Consider the following 14,781-nt stretch of genomic DNA (forward strand, 5'->3'; position numbering starts at 1 on the left):
TAGAAAAACAATTGTATTTGTATCCATGTCTATGTTGGCAATGACTTTGGTGATTTTGGGAATGCCTTTGAGGTTCCTTTCCTACTTCTTGGTGCAGAGCACTTGGTTTGTGTTTATCTGCACCAGCAGTTGTACCTCGGCTGTACCTTAATGCATGTTGCTTTTCTAGCCAACATCTGAAGTTTCCAAATATTTTCACTCTGCTCTATTTTCCTCCCTATTCTCACTGATACTGACTCAAAGCAGGCAGTGGTCCTGTTTTAGTTTGGATCTAGACCATCCCCTCAATGTCGCGTGTGTGGAAGGTGATTGGATCTTTGGGGCACTGTGCTCACCAGTGGGTGCATCCATTGATGGGTTCAGTAGCTGAATGTGCTGTCAGGTGGTGGGGCCTGGTTGGAGGAAGTCACTGGGTGTGGCTTGGAAGTGTCTTCTTGTCCCCAGCTCTTCCCTTTGCTCCCAGCTTCCTGGCTGCCATGGGTTGAACACCTCTCCTGTGCCATGCTCTCCTGTCATGCTGTTTCTGTTTTGGAGTGAACCAACCACAGATTGGCCCCTCTGAAACCTGCGAGTCAAAATAAACCTCTCCTCCTTCAAATTGTGGGTATCAGGCATTTTGTCTCTGGCAGTGGTATAGCAACTAAATACAGTACATTACCACTGTAATATACTGCGGTAGCCTGAAGGTTATGTTGCCTTAAAACCTCCTCTGCTAATAAAGTAGTCCATCATCTTTACGCTTAAACTCCAAAAAGTATCACGCTGGCCTCAAACTTGCAGCAAGCCTTCTGCTTCAGCTTCCCATGTGCTGGGATTATAGGCATGTACCATCACGCCTGGCTTTAGGCTTTTTCTAATTTGCCATCCATACACTCAGATTTCTCCCATAACTAATTCCAGAGGCTCCTCTACACCATCAGGTATGTAGTAATGACCAACCCACTGCCAGTACCAGTTTTCTGTCACTGTAACAAAATACCTGGGGCTATCAATTTATAAAGACAAAAAGTTTATTTACCACGTGGCTTTCAAGGGTCCAGTCCACAATTGTGCAGACCCCCTCTTTTAGGCCTCTGGTCAGAGTGCTGGATGTCAATGGTGGAGAACATGTGGATGTCCTACAAGGCCAGGAAGTGACAAGGAAGAAGAAGAGGCCAGGGTCCCAAAGTCCCCATTAGGTACACATACCCAGTAATCTCAGGACCTCCCACAAGAGCCTCTTCCTAAAGGTCCAGTGTACCGTCCAGTGTTGGCACCCTAGGGAGCAAGCCTTGTAACACACAGCCTTTCAACCTCCAAACTACATCATAACTTTCTCCCGATATTTGCTGCTGGTATCCAGGAAATATTTTCTTGTTTGTGACTATCAGATACCTTTCAGTCTGCAGTTATATTTCTTTGTCTGCCAATTAAATGTGGGTCAGACTATTACAATATTTTAAGGAGTAACCCAGGAGAGATGGAAGGAAAATCAGCCAGCCCGCTTCAGACCTCTGGGAGTCAGCCTCCTGTTAGGATGTTAGACAGAAGAAGAAGTTCCTTGCTTTCTCCCAACACCTCAGCCCCTGCACGCTCCTCCCCTGCCGCATGCCTGTTCAGACTCCGTACCACTACTTAGGAGTCAGACAGTGGCTGTGTATCCATGGACAGTTGTCAGCCTTCCCCAGGCCTTGGCGCCAGTTCCGTTTGCTGGATAAGGGCCTGCAGGATTCTGGGGTTCGGCTTCTCGCTTCAGTGCTGTCCTCTGCCCACCAGCCGGCTCATGTCTTACGAGAGGAAGTATGCCATAATCACTTTTTCATGGGAGGGAAGTGTAGAAAACAAAAATGAAAACAACTTTCTTAAGACCCAATCCAAAAATGGGCAGCTGAGATGAATACACACTTCTCAGATAAAGAAATACAAATGGCAAATAAGTACGTGAGAAAATGTTCAACATCATGAATCATTCGAGAAATGCAAATTAAAACAACTTTGAGGTTCCACCTCACCCCAGTAAGAATGGCTAGCATTAAGAAGTCCACCAATAACAAATGCTGCCATACTGTGGAGAAATAGGAACCCTTGTCCACTGCTGGTGGGAATTCAGACTGGTGAAACCACTGTGGAAATCAGTTTGGAGATTCCTCAACAAACTAGGTCTAGAGGTCCCATTCAAGCCAGCTATTCCCCTTCTGGCTATTTTCCCAGAAGATCTGAAAACATCCTATCACAGCGATATATGTATACCCATGTTCATAGCAGCGCAACTTGTAATTGCTAAATTGTGGAAGCAACCCAATTGTCCATCCACTGAGGATTGGATAAAAAAAATTGTGGTACTTTCACATAATGGAATATTACTCAGCTGTAAAGAAAGATAAACTGGAGGCTTTTATAGGTAAAGGGTCACAACTGGAGACCATACTCATAAGTGAAATAAATCAGACCTGCATGTGTAAGCATCATATTGTCTCACTAGTAAGACCTGAAAGAGTGAATAAAAACTAGGAGGTAAGATAGACATTGTGAAACGAAAGGAAAATGCTCAGAAGTAAAGGGCAACTGGGGTTAGGAAAGGAGAGGGAAAGAAGGGGAAATTATGTAAGTATGTATATACAGGATAGCTAACATAGTTGTAGTACTGTCTTGTATTACTCTACAGAAAGGAACAGTTAATGATTACTTGTTTGATCAATCTTGTGTGTCTGTATTTGTTTTCCTGAGAAACCACTTTGAAGATATCAATAAGTAATACAGTAACCATGGTTAATTTCCTACAACTTTGTCTGTAACTCTGTTTTGTTTATAGTGTTCCTATGCTATTTTGTAAATGGATATCTATTTGTTAATATGTTTTCCTTCTTTTATTTTTTAAAATAAAAAAACAACTTCCTTATTACTTCTGATCTATACCCATTGATGATGTATAATTCAGCTTACTCCTTTGCTAGGAGGAAAGCAAAAGAGGTTAAATAATTTGACCAAGATTAGAATGATAATAAGTAGTAAAAATAAGCCTTGGGCCCCTGTCTGCGGACTCCCATGTCCATGCTTATTTGAAAAACGCCATGTTCTCTGAAGGTTTGGAAAAGTTTCTTATCTGAGCTTCTGGAGGTTACCAAAAGAATAACCGCCACCCAGGGATTCTCTAGCTGAGTGAATAATGGATTATTTAGATGATAATAGATGATAGATCATTTTTCTTGAGCTTTATAATAAGTGATATTTCTGAAGTAAACTTCAAGTAAAAAGCATTGAACACATGCCCAGAGGTCATAGGACTTCTATGTTTAGAAACTGTTTTTAGTGGGAATAGTTTAGGTTAGGATAAACATTTTAGAACATCTGTTCAAAGACCAAGTAAAAGTTTTAATGTTTCTGTCCATTACAATTGAACCAGAAGCAAAAACATGGAACTGAATAGCAAGGGAGAGTAATTTCATTCACACAAAGTAGAAGCAAAGGATTTAGGAACAGAATGAGTACTCGATAAGAGGGTCTATGAAGGAGAGAATGTATTTTTCTTTGGGTGCACAAGAGAAGGTGAGTTAATGGAGGAAAGCCACTTTGGAGACAGGGTATCTTAACATAAGATGCCCATTTTGTTCAGATGAATGTTTAGAGATAAGCATAAGCTTGGAAGCATAAGTGATTGGTAATAGCTGCTGATGTTCAGTAATTCAGAACATTTTTGCTATTCGATGAAAAGACCCATTATAAAATAATAACTAAAAGTACTGTACCAGCACAGAAACAGATTGTTAGTGAGCAGAGCAGAAAGACCAGAAAACATATTTAAGTATGGATTTAGTTTATGATATTGAGTAAAACCAGTGAGAGAATTTCAGTACATGAACCCAGATGACTTGGTTAAATATTAGGGAAAAATAAAATATTTACCACAGTGGCCCAAATAAACTTTGGGTAACAGATCTTGAATAAATAAAACTATACATCTTTATTTAGTCAAAGTAGAAGAACCTTTTCTCTTTTTTAGTCCCTTTTTCAAATGAATGAGAAAATGCAACCAAAATATTGGGTTTGGTAAATCCTTACCCTAAACAAACACTATGTACAGAATCTGGACCATTACAGAGAAAGTTTTACAGTTCTGGAGGAAATAAAAATTACTGATATGAACATTTTTGGAAACTAGAACCTGAGTTTACATTCCAGTGCTAAATTACCATGTGACAAGTGACATTAATTTGAAGTCAGTTTCCTCCTCATATCATGCATCAATCCACTTTACCAAGGGTGTTACTTACCAGTTGTTATGCCATTGATAGCTTGAAGTAAGCCATGGTGGGAGTATTTACAAGATGGATATTGGCAAGTGCTGCAAATCAGGACACTTTTTAAAGAGAACCATTGACCAGTATAGGAACCATTTACCAGTATGTCGGAAGTTCATGGTGCTTGTTTTGCTTTTCACCAAGATGAAGGTGAAAAGGAGTAGGCTTGAAAGTTTATAATTAAAAATGAAATTTTAAAAATATAAATTAGTTTATATGATAGACTAAAAGGAAAAACAGTGTTAGGGAATAACAGCAGATTTGGACTTTGAGGCCAAAAGGGTAGGCTTGCCTTAGAGCCCATTTTCTCAAGTGACTCTTTTATATTGTACCACTTAATATACATTATCGGGTTAATAATATTCCTTAGTTATTGCAGGCTAATCAGGTCTGCAATCTGCTGAACGAGTGTACAGCAAAGGCTAAATAAAAAGAGGCACATGGAATGAGTTCAGGGCTCCAGGAAGATCAAAGCCCCCTCACAGAATTCGAGATTCTCTAGGAGTTGAGAACCTGACCTTCTCTGGGTGGCCCATATTTATTTAGTTAGCAAAAGAAGGGAGGGGAGTACTTCAAGAAGGGCAAAACCACTCCAGGACTTCTCCAAGTAAAGTATTAAGTTAATCCACCCAGGCTACAGCCTTTATGTCGTTGAGGTTGAAGCCAGGTGTCCTTGGCTGTGATCTTGTATTATCGTTTGAGGCCTCCTGGGTCCAGCCGCCATTACAGGCCTCAGTAGGGATCAGTGACTCCCTTACTAGTAAGTAAGGTTCACTTACTATGTATGAGTCCACTGCCCATCTCCAGACAAGGAACCTGGGCCTTGGATAGACTCACAAATAGACATGGAAAGTCAGTTGGTTCATTTAAGTCCTGCTCAGGGCTGCTTTGTAGTAGTCTCCATCAATACATGATACTTGTATTTCTTTTTTCTCTTCACATACAGTTGCTTTCAAATGTGCAGTTTTCCTTTGCATAGTTAGTTGAAAGCTATACCAGTCCAACTGGCCTCAAAGTCCAAATTTGCTGTTATTCCCTAATACTGTTTTTTCCTTTTAGTCTATCATATAAACTAATTTATATTTTGAAATTTTATTTTTAATTATAAACTTCCTTTTTTTATATTGAAGAATCTAATTTTAATATTTTAAGAGATCATATTGTTTAGTTATTTAAAACATGGCCATAATATTTATACTGTAGTCCTGATAACACCTTGGCTTTTCTGCACATAAATATAAATACAAAGTAGCATTGTTGTCTCTTTTTTATTTTAAAAATTAAAAAAACCAACAAAACAATAATGAAGTATTTTTTTTAAACTCTTTCTTATATGAACACTTCTTCCAAATACATCATTGCTTAAGCTTGAGTACTTATTTGCTTTGATTCTTCCCAGGCACTTGGTTCTAGCTGATAGGGATGGGAAAGGCTGCATAGTCTTCTCTTTCTTTTTCCTTTCCTGAAAATCAATTCATGTTATTTTAAAGTATTTTCAGGTTTACAGAAAAATTGAGTAGAAAATGCAATATGAATACTCTCTCTCTCTCTCTCTCTCTCTCACAAATTACCCTATGATTATTGAGGTGTACTTGTTACCACTGATGAAACAATACTGATGTTATAGTCTATAGTATATTAGGGTTCACTCTTCACGTTACACAATCTGTAGGCTTTGACAAATGTGTGATAATCTCTGCAATAATAATATCCCAGAGGAAAATAGTCTCACTGTACTCAGAAGCCACTTTGCCCCCTCTTGCCTCCAGCCTGGTAACCACAGACCTTGTTGTCTGCATAGTTGTGAATTTTCCTGAATGTCTCATGGAAGAATCATGCGGTATGTAGGCTTTTCTCATGGGCTTCATTCATTTAGTGATAAGCATTTAAACATTCCTCCGTCTTTTCTAGGTTTGATAGCTAATTTCGTTTTAGTGCTGGTTGATATTCTCTTGTCTGGATGTATCCAACCACCTACTAAAGGACATGTAGGTTGTTCCTATGTTTTGGCAGTTGAGTAAAGTTGCTGCAAACGTGCAGATTTTTGTGTGGACATGTTTTGTGAAGACCAAGGAATAGGATTGCTGGATCATGTGGTAAAAAAGTAAGTTTAGTTTTATAAGAAACCACCAACCTGTCTTGCAAAGTAGCTATACCATAGCAGCAATGAAGGATCATTTCTTCACAGCCTCATTAAGATCTGGTATGAGGGTTTTGGAGTTTAGCTATTGTAGTAGACCTGTAGTGACATTACCTTGTTTGCAATTCCCTGAATACAGTTGAGACTGAGCATCTTTTCATATGCTTATTTGCCATCTGTTTGTCATGCTTGGTGAGATGTCTATTCAAAACTTGTACCCATTTTTAAAGTTGTTTTTCTTACTGAGATTTCAGGAGTTCTTCATGTATTTTGAATACTATCATTTATTAGATATATTTCTTGCAAAAATTTTCTCCCAATCTGTGACTTGTCTTTTCATTCTCTTAACATTATGTTTTGAAGAGCTAAAGCTTTTATTTTAATAAATCCCAATTCATCAATTTTTCTTTAATGGGTAAAGGTTTTGGTATTTATGTAAAAAAGTTATCACTAAAATCAAGATCACCTGATTGTCTCATCTTATAGGAGCTTTATAGTTTTGCATTTTACGTTTAGATCTGTTCTAAGTCTAATTCATTTTTGTGATAGGTAAATATTCTGTCTAGATTTGTTTTCTTTTTGATTGGTTTTGTTTTGTTTTCTTCTGGTGCCAGGAATCAAACTCATGACCTTACGCTTGCCAGGCAGGCGCTGTGCCGCTGAGCTAAATCCCCAGCCCCTAGATTTGTTTTGTAAACGTGGCTGTCTAATGGTTCCAATGCCACTTGTTGGAAAGTTTTCTTTTCTTCATTGAATTGCCTTTGCTCCCTCACCAAAGATCTGTTGACTGTATTTGTATGGGTCTGTTTCTAGGCTATTCTGTTCCATTGATCTGTTTGTTTGTTCTTTTGCCAATAACACAATGTCTTGATTACTTGTAGCTTTGTAATAAGTCTTGAAGCCAGGTAGTGTCAAACCTCTGACTTTATTCTTCTCCTTCAATATTGTGTTAGCTATTCTAGGTCATTTTCTTTTCCATACAAACTTTAGAATCACTTTGTTGGTATCCGTGAAATAAGTAGCTGGAGTGGTTTTAAACTAAGCATTCTGCATTTGTTTTTTTACGTTAGTTATGGTTCCAAGGCCATTTACCTTATAATTTTTCTTTTTGTCATCAAAACTTTTGTCATTAGCCTATATAAGTAATATTTATTAAAATAGTAAGCAGTCATGTGATACCTTGTTACATTTTGTCTTATATAAATTTATACTTAAATATTTGCATGTAATATACATGCATATATGTAAAAGTCTATGATGAGAGAGTAGTGATTTTTATTTCTTAAGACCTCTTTTTTGGGGCTGAGGAAGCTTGAGGCAGCTTTCATAGGTTCCCCTGAGTTCTTTTTAAACTATATCCACTTGCAGGAATCCCAAAAAATTTCCTTTTGTTGAGAACCTCACATATTTTGAGAGATACAATTGTTGAGAATATTTTGCATCAGAACCTAGTTGAGGTGGAGAGAAAATCTCCACAAAATAGACAAACAAAACCCAACACTAAGACCCCTTGCTAAAAAGTAATGGAACCCAACATGCCTCGTTTTAGGATTATAAATCTCTTGTTACTCATCTTGTCTCCTTACCTGAATTTAAATTTATTTTATGAGGATATAGGAGTTCTATGAACGTAAAGAAAAGGATAATTATTTTATTAAATATCCAAAATAAGTATTCTGTATAGAGAGTGAGCTACCTAAAAATACAGGTATTTATTTTTTAATTGTACTTTAAGAGAAAAAATAGAAATGCTAAACTTTTCAATATTTAGGTCCTGCTTTATTCCTAGTATGAGCAGTTAGAGTTAGCACATTTATATTTCAGGACCACTTAATATGATACTGGGTTTTTACTATTTGTAATTTAATGCCTGAATTGTGTTCCTAAGGAATACATTCTAACATTTACATCTTTACTTCCTCTAAGCTTACATAAATTTTTCAGAATTTTGTGAGAGCATTACTATTTAACATTATAAAATATTTAATTCAAGCAGTCAGGTGTCATCAAGTTAATGTAATTATCTGGAAACTAGCCACTGCCTTCTGCCTAAGGTGATCATCCTGGCTTCTCTCCTTTTAGCCAAATACAAGAGAAATCTGCATATCCTTGCCAAGGCTGAACAGAGTAGGGAGGAAAAACTTTGATAAAAGGAAAAAACATCTAATTTATTTTTAGAATACTAGTGAGGTTAAATATTTCTGTATTCATTAGCTTCTATTTTGTAACTTGTCTGTTCATATCTTTTGTCCTATTTTCAATTTGAGGGTGTTGGTCTTTTTCTAATTGGTTTTGTTAGAGCTTTGTGAATAGAAGTAAAATGGTTAGTTCTGTTCTTATGTGCTGCCAATATTTTTTCTTGGCTCCTAATTTTATTTTATCTTTTTAATACATACTCTTAGTGGGTTTTTTGAACTTAATGCTATATTGCAAACACTTTCCTGTATCACTCAACATTTTTTGATAGTATCATTTCAAATGTTTATATAGCGTTCTGTTAGCTGGATTATAAAAGGATTTTGTTTTACTTGCATGTTACTGAGATTAGACTGTTTTTATGACCTGAAATTTCAACCGATAAATCTGTTTATTGTTACTTTTTATATTAATAACTAGAACAAACATTTATTAAATACTTACCTACTAAGAAATATAATTGAAATAAGTTATTTTAGTTTATTTGATCAGAAACATTTATTTTTCTAAAATTTAAGCTTTTGAATTTGAAATATTTTTATCTTGGGTGATATCTCAGAAATAAAACCTTTCCTAAAAGTTTTGGCTTTATTGGGAAATATGTTGAAGTATACAATTATGATACCTAGGAATATTTGCTTAGGCTTATTTTTAAGGAAGTAAAAGACAAGTTATTTGAGATAGCATTTATAGTATTCCTACTGACCTAAAATAATTTCTAAAAAGTTTTTACGATCTCCTTTTCCACAGTGACATTTGTTAGCAGATTCCCTGTGTAATAATACACAATGTTGGGTCATGACACAGAGAAAACAAACAGGTCCTTGTTTGAAATAATGTGCACTGTGTTTGAAGGGCTGTGAATTTTTGTTTTGAATTGTTTTATTACACAGTTTTGGTTCTAGAATATAGTACATTATGTATTTTAACTTAATGTGATACAAAGGTACTTATTTCGGGTGTATAAGATTAACATTTTGCAATAATCTTTACAAATTTTTGTGTCTTCATATACTGTGTTGGGTAGGGTAGGTTTCTTCCACTTGACAGAAAAAGCTTTTCAATTTATGTGTTTAGAACAAATGGATTGTGCTTTCATTATATACACATACACAGGAACCCAGTGTTTGGATAATTGTGTTCTGCCTTCCCTTTTGAGGGTGGGATTATTGTAGGGCTGCTACCTGTTTATATAGAAAAGGCAGTATCTGGAGATGAGGTTGAGGTAGAGATGTGCAAATTTACAGATCCCTCATGAATATTCTAGTTATATGAGGCCAAAGGGGTAACGTGAGCTGAAATTACAAGATGGGAGGGTCTGTACTATGCATCAGACTGGAAGATGCAAGGGGCAGGATACAGCATAGGCTAGAAGTGCTGCCCAGCAGGTAGTAAGAGAACAGAAAGGCAAAGCTGTATAGTAAGTAGTGTGTGCTCTTTTCCTACCAAGCAGGATGCAGCTTACTATTTGCCAGACATGGTGTCATCCCTATCTTGAGTAGATGGCACTTTGAGGGATTCAAATAAAAATCTCATGAGTCATCATTAATTCTTTTTCCTCACTTTGATATCTAATCCACTAACACATGACAAGTCTCAGGTCCTGTTAGCTTAAGCTATGATCTTCTTACCTGGATTTCTGTAATCCTGTCCCTTATTCTGTTTGCCCTTATAAAATTCATCTCCAGAGGAGCTACATATATCCTTATGAAGAGAAGTTATATCCTGTCTCTCTCTACGTTAATACTTTCCAACGAGTTTTAATGGTATTTATAAATAAAATCTAATTTCTTTACAGAGTCCTGAAAGGTCCTCTGTGACTTGCATCCTGACTAACAATTCTGACCTCCTCTACCTTGTCCTCTATCCTGGACTTTTTGTTTCTTAAATGCATAAGTTCAGTCTAGCATTTTACCTTGCTGCCATGTTTTCATCACTTAGATCTGTGTTGAAGCTTAGCTTCAGTGAGGCCTGCTCTGAGCACTCTTTCCAGAGTACTGTCTTTGAATCATGTCTCATTTGTTCACATTCTGTTCCCTTCATTGCACTTGACCACCTGACTAGAGTCCATCCATTCGTTCAGTAAATACCTCTGTGCATCTCAAGTATTAGGAACTGTTCTAGGCGCTTGGGTCCATCCATGAGCAATAAGGACAGGAGAAGGTCCCTGTTGTCTTGGAACTCAGTGGAATAAAGAAACAGTACATAATAAAAATATGACTCCTTGTAGATATATGAGGCAGTATTTTACAAGGAGGCAGATGTAATAGTGGAAAATGGAGCATGGTAATAGAGACTGGGTGATCTGGACAGGGTTAGGGCCGTCTTACATTAAATGAGATGGTATTGGTAGGCCTCATTAAGCTGATTATAATGTAGTGTTCTTTTGTTTTTTTACTTTTAGCTTCAGCACCAGTCAGCAAAGCAGATAAGTACTGTGCTTCTTCCAACTTGCATTCCACTTGGGGAAAAAAGAATATCATCATGTCAAGCATTACGATTGACCCTGATGTCAAGCCTGGTGAATATGTCATCAAGAGCCTCTTTGCAGAATTTGCTGTTCAAGCTGAAAAGAAAATTGAAGTTGTAATGGCTGAACCTTTGGTAAGTAGAACTGACGTATAAATCTGAAATATTTTCTTGACTTTTGCATTAACCATTATAATACAGATTTTCCAAAAGAAATAATATAACTGAAAAAATATTAAGGGATAGGTTAGTAGCGATCCAGACAGTTGCAGTTACTTTAGAATCCACTTTGAAAAATTACTGCAAGTCATGATGCAAGAAATACAAATTTGATTAATGAGTTGTGAAAGCCAAATAAAACAGTGGGCAATAAAAGAAAATCTAGACTCTTCTACAAGTTGTCATTAAAATAGTAGCCAAACTTATAATCAACCAGTGGACCTTTTTTTTATGCTAATAGCATATGAGGCATAATTGGAGAATGTGAGGAACTCTGTGATTTGAGTCTACATTGAGGAGGAAGAAAGAGAAAGACTGAAAACAAATGTTAGGGCAGATTTTGAAGAGTTGTAAATACTACAATGGTAGATAACACAGCAGATGGACAGTAAGGGAAGAGATTGAAGGCAGTGGCTATTGAGCTGTTACTCAAGGTGGAATGAAAGTGATCTTGAACTAGAGTGTTAGAAGTGGAAGTTGTTTAAAAAAAAAAGAAGTAGAAGTTGTAGAAGAAAGTAAGAGGATAGACAAGAAATTTGACAATCAGTGAAACAGAAGTGGCATTTTGAATGAAAGTTAAAGGTTAAAGATGCTTTGGAGTGTTAGGAAAGATGGGACTGTGTTTATTTGGGCAAAGTACGCAGAGATATTCTTGGGCTTGAAAAAGTGAATATGGAAATTTTTAATGTGTATGGCTTGAGTTTGACTTCCTGGTAATCTAACCATGACAGATTGTTTGGTAATTGGAAACACTTTTTGACAACTCACAAGAGATCCAAGTAGAAATGTAGACTTTGGCATCATCTGTATTGAAGCCAAAAGAGCGGGTGGTGATATCAAGGGAAACAGAGTGTTGAATAGAAATATCATTGCCAAGCAATACAGGGAGGCAGAACACGGTGAGAAATTGTTTCTGGTTTTGGAAGTAAAGCAGTCCAGTCATTAGGAGAATATCTTTGCTTGTTGACTCAAGTTTGTTCAAGGAATTTTGAGGAAGTTAGGTTACTTGTTGGGTTTGAAGGGGATGGATATGTGATGTACCAGTGTAACAGTATTGGTTGGAAGGGCTTTGATGGTAATGAAGATGAAGACAGAGGATATAACAGCTGACACTGATTTATTACAGTAGGTGTTCACTGCCAATTTGAGACTCAGAGGGCTTGTTGCCTGTCTGAGGTCAAAGCTAGTAAGTGGAAGAGCGAGGAGTTAGGCACAATAATATTTTCTTCTGAACCTAAATGCATACTCTGTCTCTTCTTCCTCAGAAGGAAGTAGCAGAGGAGGGGAGGGAATGACTTAGGGAAGTTGGAGATGTTATTGTTGGGTGCTCTTAATTCTTTCATTGAAGCTGGGACTTAAAATTTCTAATTGCAGAGAGGAGATGCTTTCTTATCAAGCAAAAGAAACCACTCTGAGGAAAGCATCTATGAAATAATGTGTTCTGGGGTATAATACATAATAATAGGTAAAAATTTGTTGGCTAAATATCTGTTTCAAAACTGCACAAATTAATGTATTCAATTTAAACTATTTCATGGTTGCTTTCTACATAGCAAATTAATGATTATTTTTATACCAGTCGATATGTTTTTAGAGCTTGTGCATAGGATAAGGTTCTGTTTTAGAAAAGGGATTACAAAAGCTCACAGATTGGTGTTGATGATGATAAGCTTTAATTGTAATGTCCTTTATCTATGAAATGTTAATTTTCTTTATCAGTGGTCTCTGCATTATATGATAAGTTACTACACTAGCCTACTTAAGCAGCAATACAGTAAGAAAAAAATACATTAAAAATGTATTATGGAAAATTTCAAAGATATATAAAAGTAGACATAACAGATGCCCAGGACCTGTCACCAGCTCCAGCAATTTCACCTTGCATAGTACCTTTTTAAAACACTTCCTATTTTATGAACTATTTGATAGCAGTCCCATGTGATACAGTCCTATCAGTTCTCAAATATTATATATTTTTAAAGGAATTTTAATTTTAAGATATAAAGGTCTTGAGAGTGAAAGTATTAAAAGGAAATATGGATTACATTATCTAATTTGACCAAGTCTGTAAAATGGCAAATTTTATTTTATTTTATTTTTTTTTGGTTTTTCCCCGGTACCGGGAACCAAACTCACGACCTTGCGCTTGCTAGGCAGGCGCTTTTGCCATTGAGCTAAATCCCCAGCCCCCTAAATGGCAATTTTTTAAAAAAAAATCTTTTTCTTTGCTTTCGCTCAAGTGCCCTTGTCAGTGTCTGGCTGGGGCCCAGGCTCTGTCACCTGAGAGCATTGCAGGAGCTTCTGGCCAGGCGTGAGGAGTCCCATCACCTTCCATTTCCTTTTCTTCATTTACAACACAAACATCATCACCTTTCTGCTTTAAATATCTTGCTCACTTTTCTTTGCTATATAATCAAGTTCTTGTTAGGTCATTCCAGACACTTCATAGTCTTCCTGTAGTTTATATAATGTTTTATAATTCTCCTATCTTGATATAAGCTGTGATACTTAAAGTACCCTCTCTATATCCTTTTGTCCCAGTGTATGTGTTTTTATTTTTCTCTCAATCTGAAATATTTTCTGAAGTTCTACTCATCCTTCCAAACTTCCATTTGTTCCCTCTAACAAGTGGTCCCACCCTAAGCTAAATAAATCTACTCCCATACTAATGTGTATTTTCCTGTATCTATAGCTATCAGATAGTAACTTATACATATTGTATATCTGTATATACATACAGACTACATCGTATTATGGTTAATTTCCTTACCTGTCTATCTCCTCCAATGTGAATTTCTTAATGCCAGGAATTCAGTATCTCCTTTTTCTCCCTGTAGCACTGCCCAGGATGGTAGGCGCTTTGGAAAGGTACTCAGTAAGTTGTTTTTAAGTTGAGTTTAGCCTCAAGTAGCACTTCTGTGTGGCATGTAGCCTTTGTTCTTTTAATAAAACACAATGTTATTAATATAACCAGTTTTTAATAGTTCTCTCAGAACACTATGGTGCTGACTGTATTGCATCACTCATTTAATAGGTAATTTCAGAGGTATCTGCTGTGTAAACTGAGATTAATAAAATTATGGTTAATAGTGGTGAAGATTGTACACCTCAGGCCTGGCCAGAAGCTCCTGCAATGCTCTCAGGTGACAAAGCCTGCGCCTCAGCCAGACACTGACAAGGGCACTTGAGCGAAAGCAAAGAAAATTGATATCTGTCAAAAACCGGGTTAAGTAACCCTAAGTTACTGCAGGATGATCAGGCCTGCGATCTCCCAAGTGAGTGGACAGCGAAGGCTTAAATAAATCAGACAGTGGTAATGATTTTAGGGCACCAGGAGGGACTAATTCCTTTACAGCTTTAGTATTTTCTGAGTTAGCCAAAGACTGCTCTGGGCAGCCCGTATTTATGAAGTTTTTAAACAAAGGGAGAGGATACTCAAGAAAACTCGGGAATCTTGCAGGACCTTAGGAGAATTTTTCC

The 14,781-nt window shown here is 36.8% G+C and overlaps 1 protein-coding gene across 8 annotated transcripts in view; it reads left to right on the top strand.

The window, feature by feature from the left end:
* The window catches only part of Fryl (FRY-like), a 266,366-nt gene that overhangs the window by 115,568 nt on the left and 136,017 nt on the right, over positions 1–14,781 (top strand). For all 8 annotated transcript variants that reach the window (XM_005392935.2, XM_005392937.2, XM_005392940.2 and 5 more), the window contains one exon: positions 11,018–11,217. In XM_005392935.2, coding sequence (XP_005392992.1) covers positions 11,098–11,217 — 120 coding nt within the window. In that variant the 5' untranslated portion in view covers positions 11,018–11,097. The remainder of the gene's footprint in view (positions 1–11,017; positions 11,218–14,781) is intronic.

Source organism: Chinchilla lanigera, unplaced genomic scaffold, assembly GCF_000276665.1.
Source record: "Chinchilla lanigera isolate Chin_1 unplaced genomic scaffold, ChiLan1.0 scaffold00046, whole genome shotgun sequence".
Classification (NCBI taxonomy): domain Eukaryota; kingdom Metazoa; phylum Chordata; class Mammalia; order Rodentia; family Chinchillidae; genus Chinchilla; species Chinchilla lanigera.